The following is a 21823-nucleotide window of genomic DNA, read 5'->3' as shown; positions in this document are numbered from 1 at the left end:
TGAAACAAAGTCCTCCAGCAGCACGCTGCCACCACGGCAGAGACTTCCATCTTCACGCAGTTTCCCTTCTGAGTCTGTGGGCTGCAGCCACTTGAATAGCCAAGCCTTGAAACAAAGTCCTCCAGTAGCACGCTGCCACCATGGCAGAGGCTTCCATCTTCATCCAGTCTCCCTTCTGAGTCTGTGGGCTGCAGCCACATGAATAGCCAAGCCTTGAAACAAAGTCCTCCAGCAGCACGCTGCCACCATGGCAGAGGCTTCCATCTTCATCCAGTCTCCCTTCTGAGTCTGTGGGCTGCAGCCACTTGAATAGCCAAGCCTTGAAACAAAGTCCTCCAGTAGCACGCTGCCACCATGGCAGAGGCTTCCATCTTCATCCAGTCTCCCTTCTGAGTCTGTGGGCTGCAGCCACTTGAATAGCCAAGCCTTGAAACAAAGTCCTCCAGTAGCACGCTGCCACCACAGCAGAGGCTTCCATCTTCACCCAGTCTCCCTTCTGAGTCTGTGGGCTGCAGCCACTTGAATAGCCAAGCCTTGAAACAAAGTCCTCCAGCAGCACGCTCCCACCATGGCAGAGGCTTCCATCTTCATCCAGTCTCCATTCTGAGTCTGTGGGCTGCAGCCACATGAATAGCCAAGCCTTGAAACAAAGTCCTCCAGCAGCACGCTGCCACCATGGCAGAGGCTTCCATCTTCATCCAGTCTCCCTTCTGAGTCTGTGGGCTGCAGCCACTTGAATAGCCAAGCCTTGAAACAAAGTCCTCCAGCAGCATGCTCCCACCATGGCAGAGGCTTCCATCTTCATCCAGTCTCCATTCTGAGTCTGTGGGCTGCAGCCACATGAATAGCCAAGCCTTGAAACAAAGTCCTCCAGCAGCACGCTGCCACCATGGCAGAGGCTTCCATCTTCATCCAGTCTCCCTTCTGAGTCTGTGGGCTGCAGCCACTTGAATAGCCAAGCCTTGAAATGAAGTCCTCCAGCAGCATGCTGACACCATGGCAGAGGCTTCCATCTTCACCCAATCTCCCTTCTGAGTCTGTGGGCTGCAGTCACTTGAATAGCCAAGCTGTGATGATGTCGCATGCATGCAAACAGGAGTCTTGCCCCTGGCACACAGCTTTAAAGGAATGGCACAGGTCCTTCCGAGCGCATGCGCTGGTGACATCACCGACTACTGATCACTAGAATATCTCTTAAACTATGCATATTTAGGAGATATTTGAGATATTCATTTTACCTACAGGTAAGCTTTTTTATAAGTTAACCTGTATGTAAAAGTCAAAATGCAGAATGTACCACCGCTTCAAAGTTGAATTTAAACTTTACAGTTTTGTTGATGTCGGAAAGAGAAGTGTATTTGTGTATTGGAAAGAACTGTTCACACTACAGTAAAACGTTAAAAAAGGTTAATTGTGTGGTCGTTCCTTTACTTCTAGGGCAGGTTAGGGGCCGGGACCATGAGGGTAACCATGGAGTGGAGTAAGTTCTTCCATGTTACAGGTACATGGTGCAGCATTCCATTTCTGTTGCAAAAGGACGGTAGGGGGTGCTCTTGGCTAGCATGACCATTACTGGTGATAAATCAGAGCCCTGCTTACACGCGTCCAATGTATTTTCCAAATGCAAAACCTCTGCTAGGCACATAAACCACCTACAAACATGTGCATGGACCGTAACTGGTGGAAGGTTCTTTCAGGAAGACTTGGACACAACACTCAGGATAAGTAGTTTTAGTCAGTGTGCTGAGTTCCATAGCCTTGATGTAACAAGTCCATATAATCTTTCCTTTAACCCAGCATTTTTTAACAGTAAAACAGCAACGAAGGCCCCCCAGGGTGAAAGGAAAAAAAAACAAAGGGTTCTTGTAGCGTTTGCTTCTGCAGTTTTATGACATTTCTATTTAGCAAGAAATCCTCGACCAGTATCAGTTTTTACGCGGAGCCTTTTTTTATCTGCAGTTTTATGTAGTAGAAAATCTTCTCCTAGTATTGATTTTTATGTGCAGCCTGGAGTTCAACTTTTATAAAAACTTACTAGACAAAAACCTTAAAGAGGTTGTACACCGAGAAAAATGTTTTTTCTCTTCTTTACATCCTGAAAGAGAAACCCATAATGAGCTAGTATGCATCGCATACTAGCTCATTATGAAATACTTACCTTAGAACGAGCCCCCGCCGTGCCGTCCGCTTACCTGTATGACGGGCGACATGTATAGTCGCCCGTCTTCCGGGATCGTGGCATCCGGCCATCTGATTGGCCGGAGCCGCGGTGACGTCACTCCCGCGCACGCGCGCGGGAGCCGACGGTCACGGCACAGGGCTCTGAAGGAACGGCACGATCTGCCGTTCCTTCAGAGCGCATGCGCCAGTGACGTCACTGGCTGCATTAAAGGTAAATATCTCCTAAACGGTGCATGTTTAGGAGATATTTACAGTACCTATAGGTAAGCCTTAATATAGGCTTACCTATAGGTACAACTTCCTGAGGAGGGTTTACTTCCTCTTTAAGTGAAATAGCATGGAGTACACCAAGTCCAAGTATAACCACCATGCTGTCTTTTTTACTGGTGCTGTGATCACATTTCACATCCAATACAAATACTCCTCTCTCCTGCATATCCTTTTCCTTCTGTTATCCAGGCATAATATAGAAATGTTATTTGGGCAGAAAATACGTGCAGATATTAAATTTTTTTTTTTTTTTTTTATTTACTTGCAATTTCGGCTCAATTTACACCTGATTGTAGCGTTTTTGAGCATTCTAACTTGTAATTTTGGCACTTATTATGCATGTTTTTACGTGTTTTTATACAGCCTTTTTGAGCTATTGGTAGTTTTTTATTAGACAACAGAGAAATCTATTATATCATCTGTTGCATCATTTGTTGCTAGGTTTTTTAGCTTTTTTTAGCTTTTCCATCAGCTCTTTTTTTTTATTATTATTATTATTATTTTTTTTTTTTTTTTTAGGGTAAAGGTAAGACTTAGTGTCCATTCACACTACCGCAACTTGTCAGGCGACTGGTCAGCCTGACAAGTCGCGGTCTGTCGCGGTCCATTGTGTGCTACAGGAACCGTTCTAATAGGAGCGACACAAGTCGCTCCGACTTAGAAGAAGGTTCCTGTACTACTTCGGGGCGCGTTAGTGTGAACCGGCACTAAGGGTAGGGTAAGACTTAAGGGTAGGTTAGAGTTAGGATTAGGGGTCGGGGGTTAGGGTTAATATTCTTCTTTTATCTCTTTATATTATTTGTTTATTGTTTATTGATTTATTTTTTGTTAGGCTACGTTCACATGTAGGCATTTTGGGGCGTTTTGGTGGCGTTTTTCTGCTCTAGGATCAGCTCTCAAAACGCCCAACAAGACAAATCCTATTCATTTCAATGGCCCCTGTTCACATCTGAGCATTTTGACACCGTGAGCAAAACGCCCAACGCTCAAAAAAAGTACTTGAGCTTCTTTTTGGGCAGATTACAAGCGTTTTCTATTGGTCTCCAGTCAATCTAAAAATGCCTGCAAAAACGCCCATAAAAACCCCTGAAAAAACGCCCATAAAAACGCCTGTAATAGCAACGCCAAGATGTGAACGGAGCCTTAGGGTTAGGGTGTTAATTATATTAAAAGGTTAGGGGTTAATTACTATTTATTTATTTATTATCACATACTTTATTGTTAATTTCTTTTGTTTTTTTTTATTATGACTTTTAGTTATTTATGTATTTATTTTACATTTATTTATTCATATATTATTGCAATTTTTTATTTTTCAATTTTTTTCAATTGAATAGAAAATCGTGTAAAAACGTGGGACAAAATGCGTGAAAGCACACAAAAACGAGCATTTACTTGAATTTCTATGGGAATAAAGAAATTGCGCAAATCTGCCCACTTGAGCTACAAAAAAGCTCCAGAACTTTTTTGAGCTTCAGGCATTTGACTTCAGGCAACTTGACGGGGAGATGTAAACCAACTCCATAGAGAATAATTGATTTTTTTCTCCTCCAGCATTTTGGAGCTTCGAGCTTCAAGCTCAAGAGGTGTGAATGGGGCATTATAATTTCAAATCTCCTTAAAAAACACTGTACCAATAACCCACAACACATAATTATTAGAGTCATAATAACATCTGTTTTCAGTCATAAGTCTGGTAAATTCCTCCTATTGGCTGTCAATGCTCAAAATGTTGGTGCTTATAGCAAATAAGAGATTAGCACTGAAACCACATCTATATAGGAATCAGTTGTTCCCAACCAGGTTTCCTTCAGAGGTTGCTAGGGCTTCCTTAAGCTGTGATATTGGTGCCTTCATATTTCCAGGTCCATCGCCATATGGAAGAGCCAGTAGCATGACACCAATGATCTTTATGGCTGACTGTAGGGGGGCATTCTAACCACTAATGTAAGGGAGGCATTCTGCCTACTGATCACCAATGTAAGGGGCATTTTCCTATTGACCCCAACAGATTAACCTTAGTAAGGGATCCCTGTGACCTGAAAATTATTTCAAGGGTTCCTCAGGGGTAAAAGGGTTGAGAAAAGCTGATCTAGATGGTGTAGTAAGACATAGCCAACTGTAAGGGTGACATTCTAACTGCCACTCCAGGGAAGGTGTTCTTCCTTATGACTCCTAATGGGCTAATCCCAACAGGGTTTCTCTGAGACGTCTTATTGATTTTCCATCTAATGGTGACTTCATATTTCCTGATCGCCACTTGGAAGAGGTAGTATCATGACATCAATGATCTTTACAGCTGTCTGTAAGGGTGGCATTCTAACCACCACTGTAAGGGAGATGTTCTTCCTATTCACTAACAATGTAAAGGGCATGTTCCTAATGACCCCCAACAGACTAACCTTAGTATGGGATCCCTGTGACCTGAAAATTATTTCAAGGGTTCCTCTGGGGTAAAAAGGTTGAGAAAGGTTGATCTAGAAGATGTAGTAAGACATAAATATTCCCACCTGAGAAGAGCAATTCACGAAACAATATGTTGTAATTAGACAGAAGGCCAAATTCACTAAGCTATGATATGTTACTTGCCATATGAATTCTTATTTTCCATCATATGACTGTTAATATTGCTTCTCACCGGCCCTCTTTGCAGGAAAATTACAGCCAGTATAGGATATAATGATTGTTTTGTTAAGTTGAAATAACGGACATCTACGCTAATCAGGTTTGCATTCGTCTCCATATGTTTACTATATACGCCATACAGCGGGTCCACATCTTCCAACAGAAATGTGACCCAGATTACATTGGTTACAGAGCTTTTATAGTACATAAACGGGCACAAGCCCAAGTTACAGATTACACAAAGTTTCACAATATTACACAAGGTTTCACAATACAGTCTAATTACACATACGGTCATCTTGACCGAGACAATGACGTTGAGTGAAAGGTTAGTCTGACAATTAAAAATGATTGATTAGGGTTTTTTTACATTTTACGGTAATAACGGGCTTGTTTTCATAAACATCTCTTTCCGGGAATCTTATCATATCTTTGGCAGAACATTTCATATCCTCTGGGACAACGTGAGACACAGTATTTAAAATTAAGTTAATTAATTAAGCCTTTTGTATTCTATGTATGGTAGGGTGTTGGGGGGGGGGGGGCTGTTCAATTTTGCACCAACTGCAGCCCAGTATATTGCATTTGAATGTCTTTACCTAGTATTCCCAGGTCTTGACTTTGACTCAGTCTAATGGTGCCTACAGACATGAGAGAACTTTCACCTTCATGTTTGGAGAAGGGAACCCTGATATGTTAGCAGGTCTCTCCACGATCCTGGACAATGCTCTTTAGGGAAGACACAATGAATTTCTCAGCCAATGACTGCTGCTTACCCTCATATCAACCAGAGCTTCCCTTCCAACCATCAGGGTGGGTTTACACTTGAGAGTAACAGGAACTTGCGTTCCCGCTCACATTTTATTTATTTTTTCATGTTCATGTATTCACTTGAATGGGCTGCCCTATGCACGAAAATGCCCCAAAGAAGGTCCAAGCGGAGCGTAGGGCGTTTTTTTTCAGTTTTGGCCCATTTGTAGTGCAACTGCTGTGTGACAAAACACATGGCAAACGATGGGCGCCTGCTACCCATGCTTGGGGTGCCACTAAGAAATAATGGCACCCCAAACGTGTTGCGTATTTGCAAAATGCACTTTTTCTGCGTTCAGGAAATGCTGAGGGGTTGATTTACACACCCACCGACCACACATCCAATCACATGCAATGAAAATAAAAAAAGACAGCATTTTTGCTTGCACATGATGGGATGATGGAGGTCAGCAGAGCATTACTTTATTTACTAAGCTGTGGAGCAACTGTTCTTGCAGAGTGCACAGTCTATTTTCCTTCAGTAAATCTATCCCTAAGGCTCCATTCACATATAGGCATTTTGCAAGTCGCAGGACGCCCGAGCAATTCCTGTGACTTGCAATGGCACCCCAAACACGACGCAATTTTGTTCTTGTACTTCTTTTGGGTTTCAGACGTCCCCCGATTCTTTTTGCGCGATTTTACTGTAATTCGTCGGGCGACAATGGCAGGAAAATCACGCCGCGTTTGGGGTGTTATTGCAAGTGACAGGACAATGGTCCGGAATCACAGGCAGAATCGCGGCAATTCTGCCCGCAACCTGAAACGCCTATATGTGAATGGAGCCTAAGTGTAAATAGAGCCTCCCAGAAACAAACATGCAAAATCAGGTAATATCCATGTGAGGGGCTGCTGTGAGGGGCTGCTTCTAGAAATCATGGGGCCCCATACAGGCTACCTGGCAGGCCCCCCGTCCCCCCTCGAATATATTGAGAAAATATAAAAAAATCATTATTAACGGACACAAACATAACAGAGAACCCGTGTGAATTAGCCCTTTTTAAATTGAGTTTTACTTTTTTTTTTTTTTATGTACGGTATATATTTATGTTTATATATATATATATAAAACATTTTCACAATTATTTTATTTTAGAATTTTTTACAATTATTTTTTACAATGTGTAATTTACATTTTTTTTTTTTTTCAATTTGTTATTTTTTAGGACAGGGAAGCCTACAGTGCTGCAGGAGGGGGGGGGACGGGGGGGGTCAGTGAAAGGGGGGCACACAGGGAGGGGGGAGGAGATCAGAAGCAGGCAGAACAGGTGTCTATGTCTGTGTCTCTCCCTGCAGCAGCTGCAAGCTGGCAGGAGGGGGGAAACTGACTTTCAGCTGCTATAGAGAGCCACACAGGGCTTCCTTCTGTAGCTGCCCCTCCACCAGACCACACCGATTCCTCGTGCTGTTGGGGCCCCCTACAGGAGGACTGGTGGTCCCCCACCCCTATCAGCGGCCCTGTCCATGTGTATATAGAAAATAAAAGACATGCATGCCTCACCCAGCCCCCCCTATTACCTGTATACAGTTTTATTGCTCAGAGAGCAGATGTACAAATGGTCTACAAGTTATTCATCTTACCTCTTGAGCAGATCATACACAATCTGTACTTGAAAACAGATGATTTTATCTAAGTGCCCAGAGGACTTATATAGGTTAAAATTCAACTTGCAGCATTCTGGTGTGGGGTTTAAGAGGTTAAAACAGGCGGTAAGGAGGTGATAGAACGCCTCCTCGCAGCTTGTCAAATGCCCTCCGAAAAGCAATTCAGACATGAATCACTTTTCAGAGGGCCCCACATGTGTAAACAAGGCCTTACTGTCAATCCTCCCATATTGTGTGCAGCCATTACACGGATGTACAATACATCCATGCACTCGCTAAAGGGTAGCAACGTTTTCTGTTACTCCTGTCTACCATCATCCAAAGAGAGTAAATAACCTGGAAGGACCACATTTACCTCTCCGTCTGTTTCTGAAAAAAGATACGAGCCCGATTTCATAACAAGGAAAATATGTGCAGGGGGGGGGGGGGGGTTTATGTGCGGCCACAATGGCTCTGAGGTAAAGCGGAATGCTGCGGTGGTCTTTTGTCCCGAAAGAACAGCATTTGGTCGTTTTATGTGACTAAAAACAAAGGAAGGCCGTTGGCTGGAAGCTTCCACTCATTTTTTAAACATGTCAACATTTGGCAATGCTCCTTTTCTATAGGATTTGGTTATAACACCTGGAGGAAAATATAATACGGACAACAATCACACACAGCGGACAACAATCGCACACAGTGAACACAATTGCACACAGCGGACAACAATCGCACACAGCGGACAACAATCGCACACAGTGAACGTACAGCGTTTGGCAGTCCGAGATCACTCGTATTTATAGGACTGGCTGCAGATTAACCACTTGTTATCCTGGGTTATTTTTTAAAATTTAGGAAAAAATTGGATTGTTGAGAGAAATTACTTTTAACCACTTAAGCCCCAGGCCTATTTTTGACACTTTTTGTTTACAAGTTAAAATCAGTATTTTTTGCTAGAAAATTACTTAGAACCCCCAAACATTATATATATTTTTTTAGCAAAGACTCTGGAGAATAAAATGTCGGTCATTGCAATATTTTTTGTCACGCAATATTTGCGCAGCGGTCTTTCAAACACCATTTTTTTGGGGAAAAATTACGAAAAATCACATTTTACTGCATTTAAAAAAAACTAAACAGTAAAGTTAGCCCATTTTTTGGTATATTGTGAAAGATGAGTAAATAGATACCCAACATGTTACGGTTTAAAATTGCGCACACCCGTGGAATGGCGACAAACTAGGGTCAATAGAAATCCCCATAGGCAACGCTTTAAAATTTTAGAACGGTAACCAGTTTAGAGTTAGAGTGTAGCTCTTTTTTTTTAATTATTGCTCACGCTCTGGCGATTGCGGCGATACCTCACATGTGTGGTTTGAACAGCAATTTAATTCACGGCTCGACTTCCATATATGTTTTCTTTCATGCGCGAGCTAACGGCGACGGGGGCGGCTAAATTTTTTTTATTTATTTTTTCCTATTTATTTTATTTTTTCTTGATTTTAACACAGGTTTAAAAAAAAAAAAATCTGATAACTTTTATTGCTATGTAAACATCCCTTGTGACAGTAATAGGCAGTGACAAGTACTCTTTATGGAGGGATCGAGGGTCTAAAAGACCCCAAACCCCTCCACTACACTTCCATGTATTCAAAACACTGAAAATTGCATTTTTTAATACATTCAGTTTTTGAATCAGCCGCCTTTAGCAGCCGAGTAACCCGGATGTGACGCCATGGACGCCGTCTCCGGGTTACATCATCGGAGACCCGATTGAAGCTGCATCCGGCTTAGATCGGGACTCCATCCAGGCAGCAGACGCACCGGACTGGGTGCTCGGGTCTCCCGGTAGGACGGGAGACCCGGGCTGAGCGGCAGAAGGCGGCAGGAGGGGGGTGTCCCCTCCTGCTTGCCAGGGTAACGATCGAGCGGCTCCCGATTCACATCAGTCATTACCGCCGGAAAGCCGACCACCGGCTCTAAACAACGGTACCGGGATGATGCCTCTAGCTAGAGGCATCATCCTGGTATAACCACGCAAAGCCAGCCGACGTATGGGTACGTCACTTTGCGGTAAGTGGTTAAAGACAGCCTGCCACCGTTTTACTGCAGGTTAGCTCTTTCCTGCGAAACGATGTAACTGTACGCCGCTTTGCGGGATCACTAGGGGGGGCATGCACGCGCGCGCCCATTCCCCACAGAAGAAGCCGATTAGCAGTACTGCACTGCGCTACTTTAACTTTCTGCTATAAAACATAGCCAATAAAAAAATGTAAAAAATCGAATTTCTTCATTAATTTAGGCCTTAAATTGACAATTGCACTGTCGCACCAGAATCGCACAATGGTTCACACTGAGATCTGTGAATCGTTGGGGGTGTCAATGTAAAGTTACCCCCAGTTTGGTTCACAGATTGCAGTGCAAACTGTGAAATGGTGCAGGAATCTGATCACATAGGTGTGAACACTCATGCAATTCGATTCCAGTGCGAACCGGAAAAAAGGGTCCTGCACCGTTTTGGTACGAATGCTTTTTCAGCCATACATTTTCTATGGCTGAAATGGCATCGCACAGACATCGCATGTGATCTGCACAGCAATATGGTGTGAATCACATGCGATGTCTGGCATCACACTAACTACTACCTGCCATGTGACAGGTTCACTTTGTTATAGTGCACAATCACCTCCTACCTGGTCATGTGACTACAAACCATCCACAAACTTTACAAATTACAATGTATTCTAGGTGTCCTTTTTTCTGCAACCCCCCCTACATTTTCATGATCCAGTACCCCCATGTCCTGCCAGACTGGCCTACACACAGAAAACACGCTAAACAAACTCATGTGCCTTCAGTCCTCTATTAACGACACATTTTGACACATTTGATACGCACAAAAAACACACATTCGCTTGCTGCATTTGGGGTGCCATTAACAAATGAAGAACAACAATGAACACATGCCTCTTTAACCACTTCTGGACCGCAAGGATTTGCCCCCTTCCTGACCAGGCCAATTTTTGCAAAACGGCACTGCGCTACTTTAACGGAAAATTGCGCGGTCGTGCGACGCTGTACCCAAATATATATTAATGTCCTTTTTTTCCCCACAAATAGAGCTTTCTTTTGGTGCTATTTGATCACCTCTGCGATTTTTATTTTTTGCGCTCTAAACAAAAAAATAAAACAATTCTAAAAAACAAAAAAAAAATATTTTTAACTTTCTGCTATAACATTTCCAATAAAAAAAAAAAAATCTAATTTTTTCATCATTTTAGACCAATTTGTATTCTCGTACATATTTTTGAAAAAAAAAAAAAAACCTAATAACTGTATATTGATTGGTTTACACAAAAGTTTTTGCGTCTACAAATGATTTATGTCATTTTTATTTCTTTATTTATTTTTACTAGTAATGGCTGCAATCTGTGATTTTTAGCGGGACTGCGACATTGCGGCAGACAGATCGGAGCCCTAACTGACATTTTTGGGGGTACCAGTGACATTACTACAGTAATCAGTGCTAAAAATATGCACTGTTACTGTAATAAAGACACTGGCAGGGAAGCGGTTAACACACAGGGGCGATCAAAGGGTTAAATGTGTCCCTAGGGGGTGCTTTCTAACTGTGTGGGAATGAACACAGAGACCTGTGTTCCTAAATTGGAGGAACAGAGGATCCCTGTGTTCATTACTGACAGAACAGCGGTCTGCCTTGTTTACAACAGCAGACCGCCGTTCTGTCTCCACAGGAAGCGATTGCGAGTGCCCGATGGCAATTGTGGCCACCGGACCCGCTGATTAGCTCCCCCTGTAGCCAATCGGCGCGTGCACACGCCCCCACTAGGGGTTCCATGAAACGAGGTACAGTTAGGTAGTTTTGCGGGACAGAGCTGACTTGTCACAGTATATGTACTGCTGGCAGTTGGCAAGTGGTTAAAGAGGAGCCCCCCCCCCCTATTAAAAAATGAAAAGTCAGCAGCTACAAATACTGTAGCTGCTGAGTTAACATTAGGCCACTTACCAGTCCAGGGATCCTGCAATGTCAGGACCCCGGCCAATGTTTCCATCGGCTCTCGGGTGCTGCCCCCCGACATCGCCTGTAAGGGAAACTGGCAGTGAAGCCTTGCAGCATTAAAGCTGGTTCCCTATTGCGCATGCGCACTGTGCTTTGTGGATGGCCCGGCGGCAGGAGAAGGAGGAGGGGGGAGGAACTTCTGGGGAACCTCGCTGTATCTCACCGCAGTCAGGTCTCCCAGAAGTGGGGACGGATACTTGTCAAAAACACCTCCCCCCTCCGAAAGGTGCCTAATGTGACATCGGAGGGGGAGGGGGGGGGGGCAGATAGACGGAACTTTCTCTTTTGGGTGGAAATCCACTTTAAGCCTTGAATGAATAATAAGGATATTGGACGAATAATTGTCTATTTTTTCTTGTTTTCATGCTAGTCTCATATCAAAAATCAAGAGGTTACTAAAGTTTTGAAAATTCTTGTATTGTATTGCAATGTATGCACCAAAATTTCGGGGGACGAAACGTATTGGTCGAAAATGGTGTTATTGGCATTTTGCCAATAAGAGAAAAAGGTGCCGATAATGGCGCTGAAAACACGTGTTTTTCATAGGTCATGTGACTCAAGAAACCGCATCAAAACACGGGTAGTACTACGTCGCTAGCCTGTGAGGCTCTAGGCAGCAAGCGCGCGCCGCCGGAGACGCGCTCCCACTCCCTCTCACTCACGGACCCCCCCGCGCATGTGCCCAGCGGACCCGATGTCCGCCGTGCACTCGCGATTGTCGGTGCAGAGGGAGAAAGGCAGGCGGCTACTGTAAACAAGCCGCCTGCCATTCTCCCCTGTGTAAGAATGGTGATCATACGGTTCTACTATGTAGAACCGTATGATGTGCCGATGTAGACCCGATGTCCGCCGGTCACTCGCGATCGTCCGTTAAAGCGGGAGAAAGGCAGGCGGCTGATGTAAACAAAGCTGCCTGTCATTCATCCCTGTGTAAGAATGGAGATCAGACAGTTCTACTACGTAGGACCGTAAATCACTGTCTTACACATCAAGCCACAGCCAATCACAGTTAGAAGCACGCCCCTAGGGATACACTTAACCCCTCCCTCTCAAAAAAAGTTAACCCCTTCACTGCCAGTGTCATTTTTACAGTAACAGCGCATATGTATAGCACTGATTACTGTAGTAATGTCACTGATAACCCCAAAAGTGTCAAAAATGTCAGTCAAGGGTCCGATCTGTCCGCCGCAATGTCGCAGTCCCGCAAAAAAATCGCAGATCGCCGCCATTACTTGTTAAAAAAACAACAACAAAAATGAAAAAAATCTTTCCCTTAGTTAGTAAACGCAATAACTTTTGCGCTAACCAATCAAAATACGCTTTTTGCGATTTTTTTTTTACCAAACATATGTAGCATAAAACAAATTGGCCTAAAATGGTAAAAAAATTTTGATTTTTACATTTTTTTGGGGGAATTTCATATAAAAAATGTGAAAAATATTGTTAATTTTGCAAAATTGTCGCTCTTTTTTTGTTTATAGCGCATAATCAAAAAATCGCAAATACCACCAAAAGAAAGCTCTGTTTGTTGAAAAAAAAGGACGCCAAATTAGTTTAGTTACAGCGTTGCAGGACCACGCAATTGTCCGTTAAAGTCACGCAGTGCCGAATCGCAAAATACCCCCTGGTCAGGAAGGGGGTAAAATCTTCTGGGGCTTAAGTGGTTAAAGTCAAAATTACATTTTTTTTTTTGCTTTTGAAGGTAAATGAGAGATCTGGGGTCTTTTCGAATGACTTCTCTTCAAACCATGACACTCCAACACACGCTACTTTGTCACTATGCCTTTTATTGTGTGATTTCTCACACACTTCACCACCTGACACTCCATGGTGTTACTGCACACCTACAAAAATCACAATTGGCCTTTTTCATCTTCCTCTTGTATTTTTCTCCTGGACAGTGACGCCGAATCCTAATACACACGGTGAGGAAATCAGACGAAAATAGCGCTTTCAAAGCGATCGTGCGATAATCCGATCATTAGTACACAGCTTTCAAGAGGCGATCACGACTGCTCATCCGATATTATCCGAAGGGACAAACACAACTTTTTTTTCTCGTAGGATAACAGAACAAACGATTTTCGTTTAGACCCCTGCGACTTTTCCTGTGATTTGGGGCTGCAAAGTCACATGACAAGTCGTACTCCATGATTTCCATTGAGTACCGCTCATATCTGTGCGACTTCAAGTTGCAACGACTTCAAAGTAGTCCCTGCACTACTTTGGTCCAACTTTGAGGTCCATAGACAAAGGCATTGCTTCAAGTCCAGTCAAAATTGAGGCAAAATCGTGGAAAAGAAATTGTGGCAAAATCGCACGACTTTTAGGTCACACAAGTGTGAAAGGGGCCATAATCAGCACAGTAATGTCTAACAAAAAGTTGTCCTTGCACACAGGCTTTCTGTTTTGCTGAGCAGGGTTCGATCCGCTGATCCCCGATGAGCAGGCGGATGACAGATCTGTCTCCGCTTACTTTGCAGAGACAGATCTGTCAGATCCCTGCTGTCCTCTATGGGGGATCGGATGAGAACGGACCGCCTGTCCATTTTTAATCTGATCCGATCCTCCAGACGGATGGAAAATAGGGTTTCCATCTGTCCGGATTTCACAGAAAGGATCGGATCGGATAGCAGCGGGTGTCAGCGGAGACGTCACCACTGACACCCGCTGCTCCATAGAGGTGCATGCGGCATCCGATCAGATCCGCCTGAAAAACTGACAGGTGGATCGGATCACCCGTGTGAAAGGGGTCTAAGACTTTGCATGCTCTGAAATAAAGGAATACATTACAATATAACAGGTTACGTCACTTCCCGTGTTGTTTTCTGTCCTACGAGAGTTTAGTTACTTTAGTTTAGTATCCTCTTCATTTTCCATATGAGACTTGCATGCAAAAAAAATAAATGGACGATCATTCATCCGATATTCTCATCATGTGTACAAGGCATTAAGCTTCATTCACACTTGTGCGACTTGCCATGCGATTTTGGACATCAAAGTCGCACGACAAGGCGCAGCCCATTCTTTTCAATGGCACCTGTTCAAAGCAGTGCTACTTAAAGTCACTGCAACTTTGCCTGCACTACTTTGGTGCGACTTTTCATGCGACATTGGTCCGGAGAATGTAAAGTTGGATAGAAATCGTGCGTCTTTGGAGACGCACTAATGTGATTGGAGCCTTAATCAGATGTCATTGTATATAAGATAATTCTGTATATGGCCACCATTAGGTAGATTTTCCCAGAAACACAACCAGAACTTAGTAGAAGTCCCTGGCCATACACTAGAAGATTTCCAATGAAAAATGTCAATGAAAATTCTCTGTACATTCAATGGTTTGACCAATGTTGTTCGTAGGAATCTTATGTTTAGGAATGAATGAACTTTCCAGAACAAAAGTCGCATACACTGTTAGAAATATGTTTCATCCAACTTCTTTGAATGGTCTAGCCTATGAATGAAAACTCTGAATGAAAGCTCTGAATGAAAACTCTGAATGAAAACTCTGAATGAAAACTCTGAATGAAAGCTGGCTATACACGGTACACATTTCACCCAGTCCCTGATAGATTGGCCGACATTGGCCCCGAAGGTTGCCCCCATACCGCCTAACATTGCTTGAATAAATTGAAAGAGCTGGGTGGAAAATGGGTGGCTGTATACTGTCTCCGTCCAATCAGACGCAGCCGCTGTATGGGGATTTGTACAGCCAGTGGGGCTGACTATCAAAGTTCAATAATATTATAGATTTCCATTGGAACATGATAATGGAATAATAGAGTATACTAATATACCATAATAAGATTAGTGTATAGTAATAAAATCATAGAATACAATAATATAATAAAATTACAGTTTAAAAAATGGATATTAAAATAAAAATATATTAATAGAATTATAAAATATTTAAGACCATAAAAAAGAATATAATAATAGATATACTAATATAAAAATATTACAATATAAAAAATAGATATTAAAATAGGAATATAATAATAGAATAATAAAATAGTTAAGACCATAAAAAAAAGAATATAATCATAGATATACTAATATAAAAAAATATTACAATATATAAAATAGATATTAAAATAGGAATATAATAATAGAATAATAAAATAGTTAAGACCATAAAAAATAATATAATAATTGATATACTAATATAATAATATTACAATAAAAAATATAGATATTAATATATATATATATATATATATATATATATATATATATATATATATATATATATATATATATAGAGAGAGAGAGAGAGAGAGAGAGAGAGAGAAAAATTAAATAGTTAAGACCATAAAAAAGAATATAATAATAGATTTACTCATATAATAATATTACAATATAAAAAAAATAGTATTTAAATAGGTATTTATTAATAGAATAATAAAATAGTTAAGACCATAATAATAGAATATACTAATATATTATAGTAAATATATTAGGATTAGAATAATAGACTGTAATAATAATAGAATGTAATAATAATAATAGAATAATAAAATATACTAAAATAATAAATTAAGACCAAGATAATAGAATAATAATATGAATAAAATAATAAAAAATAATATGATAAGAATATAATACCAGAAAAATGTAATATAATAAGTATAGAAATAAGTATAGAAAAATAGAATGATAAGAAGAATATTAAAATAATAGAATATAATAATAATAATAATAATAATAATAATAGAATATTAAAATATACTAATTTAATTAGGTTATGACCAAGATAATAGAATAATAATATGAATATAATAATATAATATAATATAATATAATATGATAAGAATAAAATAACAGAAAAATAGAATATAATAAGATAAAAAAAAAAAAATAATAGGAAGAGAATATTAGAATAATACAATGTAATAATAATAGTAATAATATACTAAAATAATAAGTTAAGACCAAGATAATATGAATATAATAATAGAATATAATATGATAAGAATATAATAACAGAAAAATAGAATAAAATAGAATGATAAGACGATAATATTAGAACAATAGACTGTAATAATAATAATAGAATATAAAAAGATGTGAATGTAATAACAGACTAATAGAATATAATAAGATATTAGACATAAGAATACAATATTAATAATAAAATAGACTAATATATTACGATAAGAATATAATAACAGAATAATAGAATATAATGAAATCAGAAGGAAATAATAGAATAATAGAATAAGAAAAGAACAGAATATAATAAGATAATAATAGAATGAGTTAATAAGATAGGAGAATAGGATAGCAGATTGTATAGAGGGATCTGTTAGTATTTTGGGGTTCCTGCTCAGTGTCCCCATTGGTAGATTTCCCCCGGTGACCCCCATAGACATAGGATATAGATGGGACTGACCTTGGCTGTCTTTTTTCCTCTTGGCCCCCTTCTTAGGACCCCCATAGTCCTCCTCTATACAGTCCGATCCATGGATGAGGTTGGGACTGTCCCCGGAGTCAGGGATGAGTCTCCTCCTGACCTCTGAGGACCAGCAGTCAGTAGGTAGGTAGGTGTGCTCAGGGTAGGTGTGCGGAGCGGTAGCCAGGCAGGGAGCGGAGAAGTCCGGGTAGGAGGAGGAGGTGTAGTCCGGCTTCTGCGGGAAGAAGGAGAGCTGCTGATAGGGGAGAAGAGGAGATCCGATCTCCCCTGCCTGAGGAGCTCTCATACAGCCCCAGGACGGAGCGCTCCTCATACAGCTGCTGGAGGACGGATCCATGGGATATAGGATGAGTATATATGTGTGTGTGCTGTGATATGGCTGTGCTCCTCATTCACTCATCATAGGTCTGTGTACACAGCTACAGGATCGGCTTATATACAGGAGCTGAGCCTGGGAGGGTTACATCATAGCACCTCCTAGTAACCCTAGACCCCCATACAATGGCTGGGCTCTACACACATCCCAGCCTGGGAAATCCCCTTAACATATGCTGGGATCACACCTTATACCGCACATTATTACTGCCTTTCCTGCACACAAACGCATCGTGACGCGGGGCAGCGCCGCATGTCTTCTCTACATTTCATAGAGCCACCTAAATGAATGGAATGTCCTACAAATGACACGCAAAAAAAGTCCACTCACTCCATCGCACCTGTATGCTGAGAGCTCAGCCAAAGCACGACTATCACTACAATAAAAATCCATGACTCTAAACACCCCATTATTTCCCATCCCATTACATTCCATCCCATGACATCCCATCCCATCCCATGACATCCCATCCCATCCCATGACATTCCATCCCATGACATCCCATCCCATGGCATCCCATCCCATGACATTCCATCCCATGACATCCCATCCCATCCCATGACATCCCATCCCATCACATGGCATCCCATCCCATGACATTCCATCCCATGACATCCCATCCCATCCCATGACATTCCATCCCATGACATCCTATGACATTCCATCCCATGACATCCCATCCCATGACATCCCATGACATTCCATCCCATGACATCCCATCCCATGACATCCCATCCCATGACATTCCATCCCATGACATCCCATCCCATGACATGACATCCCATCCCATCCCATGACATTCCATCCCATGACATCCCATCCCATCACATTCCATCCCATGACATCCCATCTCATCCCATCCCATCACATGACATCCCACCCCATCCCATCCCATGACATTCCATCCCATGACATTCCATCTCATCCCATCCCAACCCATCACATGACATCCCATCCCATCACATGACATCCCATTCCATCTCATTACATTACATCCCATCCCATCCCATCTCATCCCATCCCAACCCATCACATGGCATCCCATCCCATCACATGACATTCCATCCCATCCCATCTCATTACATTACATCCCATCCCATCCCATTACATCCCATCCCATTACATCCCATCCCCTCCCATTACACCCCATCCCATTACATCACATCCCATCTCATTACATCCCATCCCATTCCATTGCATCCCATTACATCCCATCCCATTACATCACATCCCATCCCAGACATCTCATCCCATCCCATCACATCTCACCCCATTACATTCCATCCCATGACATCCCCTCCCATTATATCCCATCTCATCCCATTTCACCCCATCCCATCCCATTACATCCCATCCCATTACACTCCATCCCATTACATCCCATCCCATTACACTCCATCCCATTACATCCCATCCCGTTACACTCCATCCCATTACATCCCATCCCGTTACACTCCATCCCATTACACCTCATCCCATTACACCCCATCCCTTCCTATTACACCCCATCCCGTTACATCCCATCCCGTTACACCCCATCCCTTCCCATTACACCTCATCCCATCACAGCCCATCCCATCACACCCCATCCCATTACTCTCCATCCCATTACATCCCATCCCATTACACCCCATCCCATTACATCCCATCCCATTACATCCCATCCCATTACACTCCATCCCATTACATCCCATCCCATTACACTCCATCCCATTACATCCCATCCCATTACACTCCATCCCATTACATCCCATCCCATTACACTCCATCCCATTACATCCCACCCCATTACACTCCATCCCATTACATCCTATCCCATTACACTCCATCCCATTACATCCCATCCCATTACATCCCATTACACTCCATCCCATAACATCCCATTACATCCCATCGCATTACACCCCATCCCATTACACTCCATCCCATTAAATCCCATCCCATTACACACCATCCCATTAAATCCCATTCCATTACATCCCATTACACTCCATCCCATAACATCCCATCCCATCCCATTACACTCCATCCCATTACATCCCATTACATCCCATTACATCCCATCGCATTACACCCCATCCCATTACACTCCATCCCATTACATCCCATCCCATTACACTCCATCCCATTACATCCCATCCCATTACACTCCATTACACCCCATCCCATCCCATTACACTCCATCCCATTACATCCCATCCCATTAGACCCCATCCCATTACATCCCATCCCATTACATCCCATCCCATTACACTCCATCCCATTACACTCCATCCTATTACACCCCATCCTATTACATCCCATCCCTTCCCATTACACCACATCCCATCCCATTACATCCCATCCCATTACATCCCATCCCATTACATCCCATCCTATTATATCCCATCCTATTATATCCCATCCCATTACACCCCATCCCATTACATCCCATCCCATTGCACCCCATCCCATCCCATTACACCCCATCCTATTACATCCCATCCCATTACACCCCATCCTATTACATCCCATCCCATCCCATTACACCCCATCCCATCACAGTGCTACTAGAAAAATAGAATGAGCACAATCCTGTATATTAATAATAGTAATAATAGCACAAGGAACAGCCCTTCCATTTCTATCCCTTGTACTGGTGCCAGCCGTCATAGTTGAAATCCTCCATCCTCTGATCCCCTCTACCCTGCAGTGGTAATCCTAGGGTGCTGTGAGGGTTAATAGAGCCACTGGACCGTCATATACACTCATCAAGAGTGCTGACTACACCTGAACTTTCTGCCCCCCCTCTTCCATTCATAGAAGCTGTACTATTCTATTGTATGAATGGAGGAGGGGGGTTCGGGAAAGTCAGCACTCTTTTTAAGTGTATATCCAGCAGCTGTATTAACTGATGCAGAACTGGAAAATTATCATTGTGGGGTATAGGTGGTGGTGGGGGGGGGGGGGTGGTTGGTTTCAGAGGATGGGAGATTTCATCAAAAATAGATGGCACCAGCAAAATGAAAACTGCGGTGACAGGTCCCTCCTTATCACTGTGGTATAAAATATATGCCAATGTAACCCACACTAAGGAACAAGCATTCCTAAAACAAAAAATTGGAGCAATATTCTACTACTGCATGGCCAACTTTATGGAAAATCCAAATCCTCTGCCCCTCTCACACGCTGCACCTGTAATCTACTGGTTCTGCAGGGGTTAACTGAGTTCAGGGATCTGTTATTAGGCGTGCCAACTATGCCAACTCCCCCCCCCCCCTCCTCCATTCATGCTGTACGATCGCTTTTCATTTATGGAAGCTTTCTATAATTGGATGATCGGCGCACAAATGGAAGGTCCTCCTCCTCCATTCATGGAAGATTTTCATTGCTGGAAGCTAAAGCACAGCTTCCATGAATGGTGGAGGAGGAGGTGGAATGGACAGGAATAGTCTGCTCTCTTGATAAGAGTACAGGTCTCCCCTCTTGAATTTTATTGTTATTGTGGTCAGAAACATACATTGATATGACCCCACCAATGATTGGAAAATGTAACCAACATTCTTAAAGCAAATGTTGAACAATTCATGGAAGCTGTACTATAAAGCTGGCCTTACATTATACAATTTCCTTTAGATTTACCTTTAACCAGTGGCGGCTGGTGCTCAAAATTTTTTTTTTGGGGGGGGGGGGGGGTTGCAAACAGAAAAATGTAATAGGCATTGCTTTGGCATACACTGTAAAAAATTGCGTGACTTTGAGGTCACAAAAGTGTGAAAGGGGCCTTCAATAATTAAAGTATAGCGTGCCCCCTTCAGTGCACAGTGACCAGTGTGCCCCCTTCAATGCAGAGAGACCAGCGTGCCCCCCTTCAATGCAGAGAGACCAGCATGCCCCCTTTCAATGCAGAGATCATCGTGCCCCCTTTCAATGCAGAGACCAGCGTGCCCCCTTTCAATGCAGAGACCAGCGTGCCCCCTTTCAATGCAGAGAGACCAGCGTGCCCCCTTTCAATGCAGAGAGACCAGCGTGCCCCCTTTCAATGCAGAGAGACCAACGTGCCCCCTTTCAATGCAGAGAGACCAGCGTGCCCCCTTTCAAAGCAGAGAGACCAATGTGCCCCCTTTCAATGCAGAGAGACTAGCGTGCCCCCTTTCAATGCAAAGAGACCAGTGTGCCCCCTTTCAATGCAGAGAGACCAGCGTGCCCCCTTTCAATGCAGAGAGACCAGCGTGCCCCCCTTTCATTGCACAAGGACCAGCGTGCCCCCTTTCAATTCAGAGTGACCAGCGTGCCCCCTATCAATGCACAGTGACCAGCATGCCGCCTTTCAATGCACAGTGACCAGCGTGCCCCCTTTCAATGCACAGTGACCAGCATGCCCCCTTTTAATGCAGAGATAATCGTGCCCCCTTTCAATGCAGAGACCAGCGTGTCCCCTTTCAATGCACAGTGACCAGCATGCCCCCTTTTAATGCAGAGATAATCGTGCCCCCTTTCAATG

At 42.7% G+C, this 21823-nt stretch overlaps 1 protein-coding gene across 1 annotated transcript in view; it reads right to left on the bottom strand.

Annotated features, from left to right (window-relative positions):
- The window catches only part of MEOX1 (mesenchyme homeobox 1), a gene marked incomplete at its 5' end in the record, with an annotated part of 109649 nt that extends 92348 nt beyond the window's left edge, over positions 1-17301 (bottom strand). Inside the window, one exon of the mRNA XM_082272739.1 lies at positions 16944-17301. Within this exon, the coding sequence (XP_082128865.1) occupies positions 16944-17301 (358 nt within the window). The remainder of the gene's footprint in view (positions 1-16943) is intronic.
- Between the last annotated feature and the right edge of the window lie 4522 nt (positions 17302-21823).

The sequence above is a fragment of the Pelophylax lessonae genome (genome assembly GCF_965119305.1).
Source record: "Pelophylax lessonae genome assembly, chromosome: 11".
NCBI lineage: Eukaryota > Metazoa > Chordata > Amphibia > Anura > Ranidae > Pelophylax > Pelophylax lessonae.
Note: the sequence above shows the minus strand (reverse complement) of the source record. Positions and strands in the feature narration are given on the sequence as shown.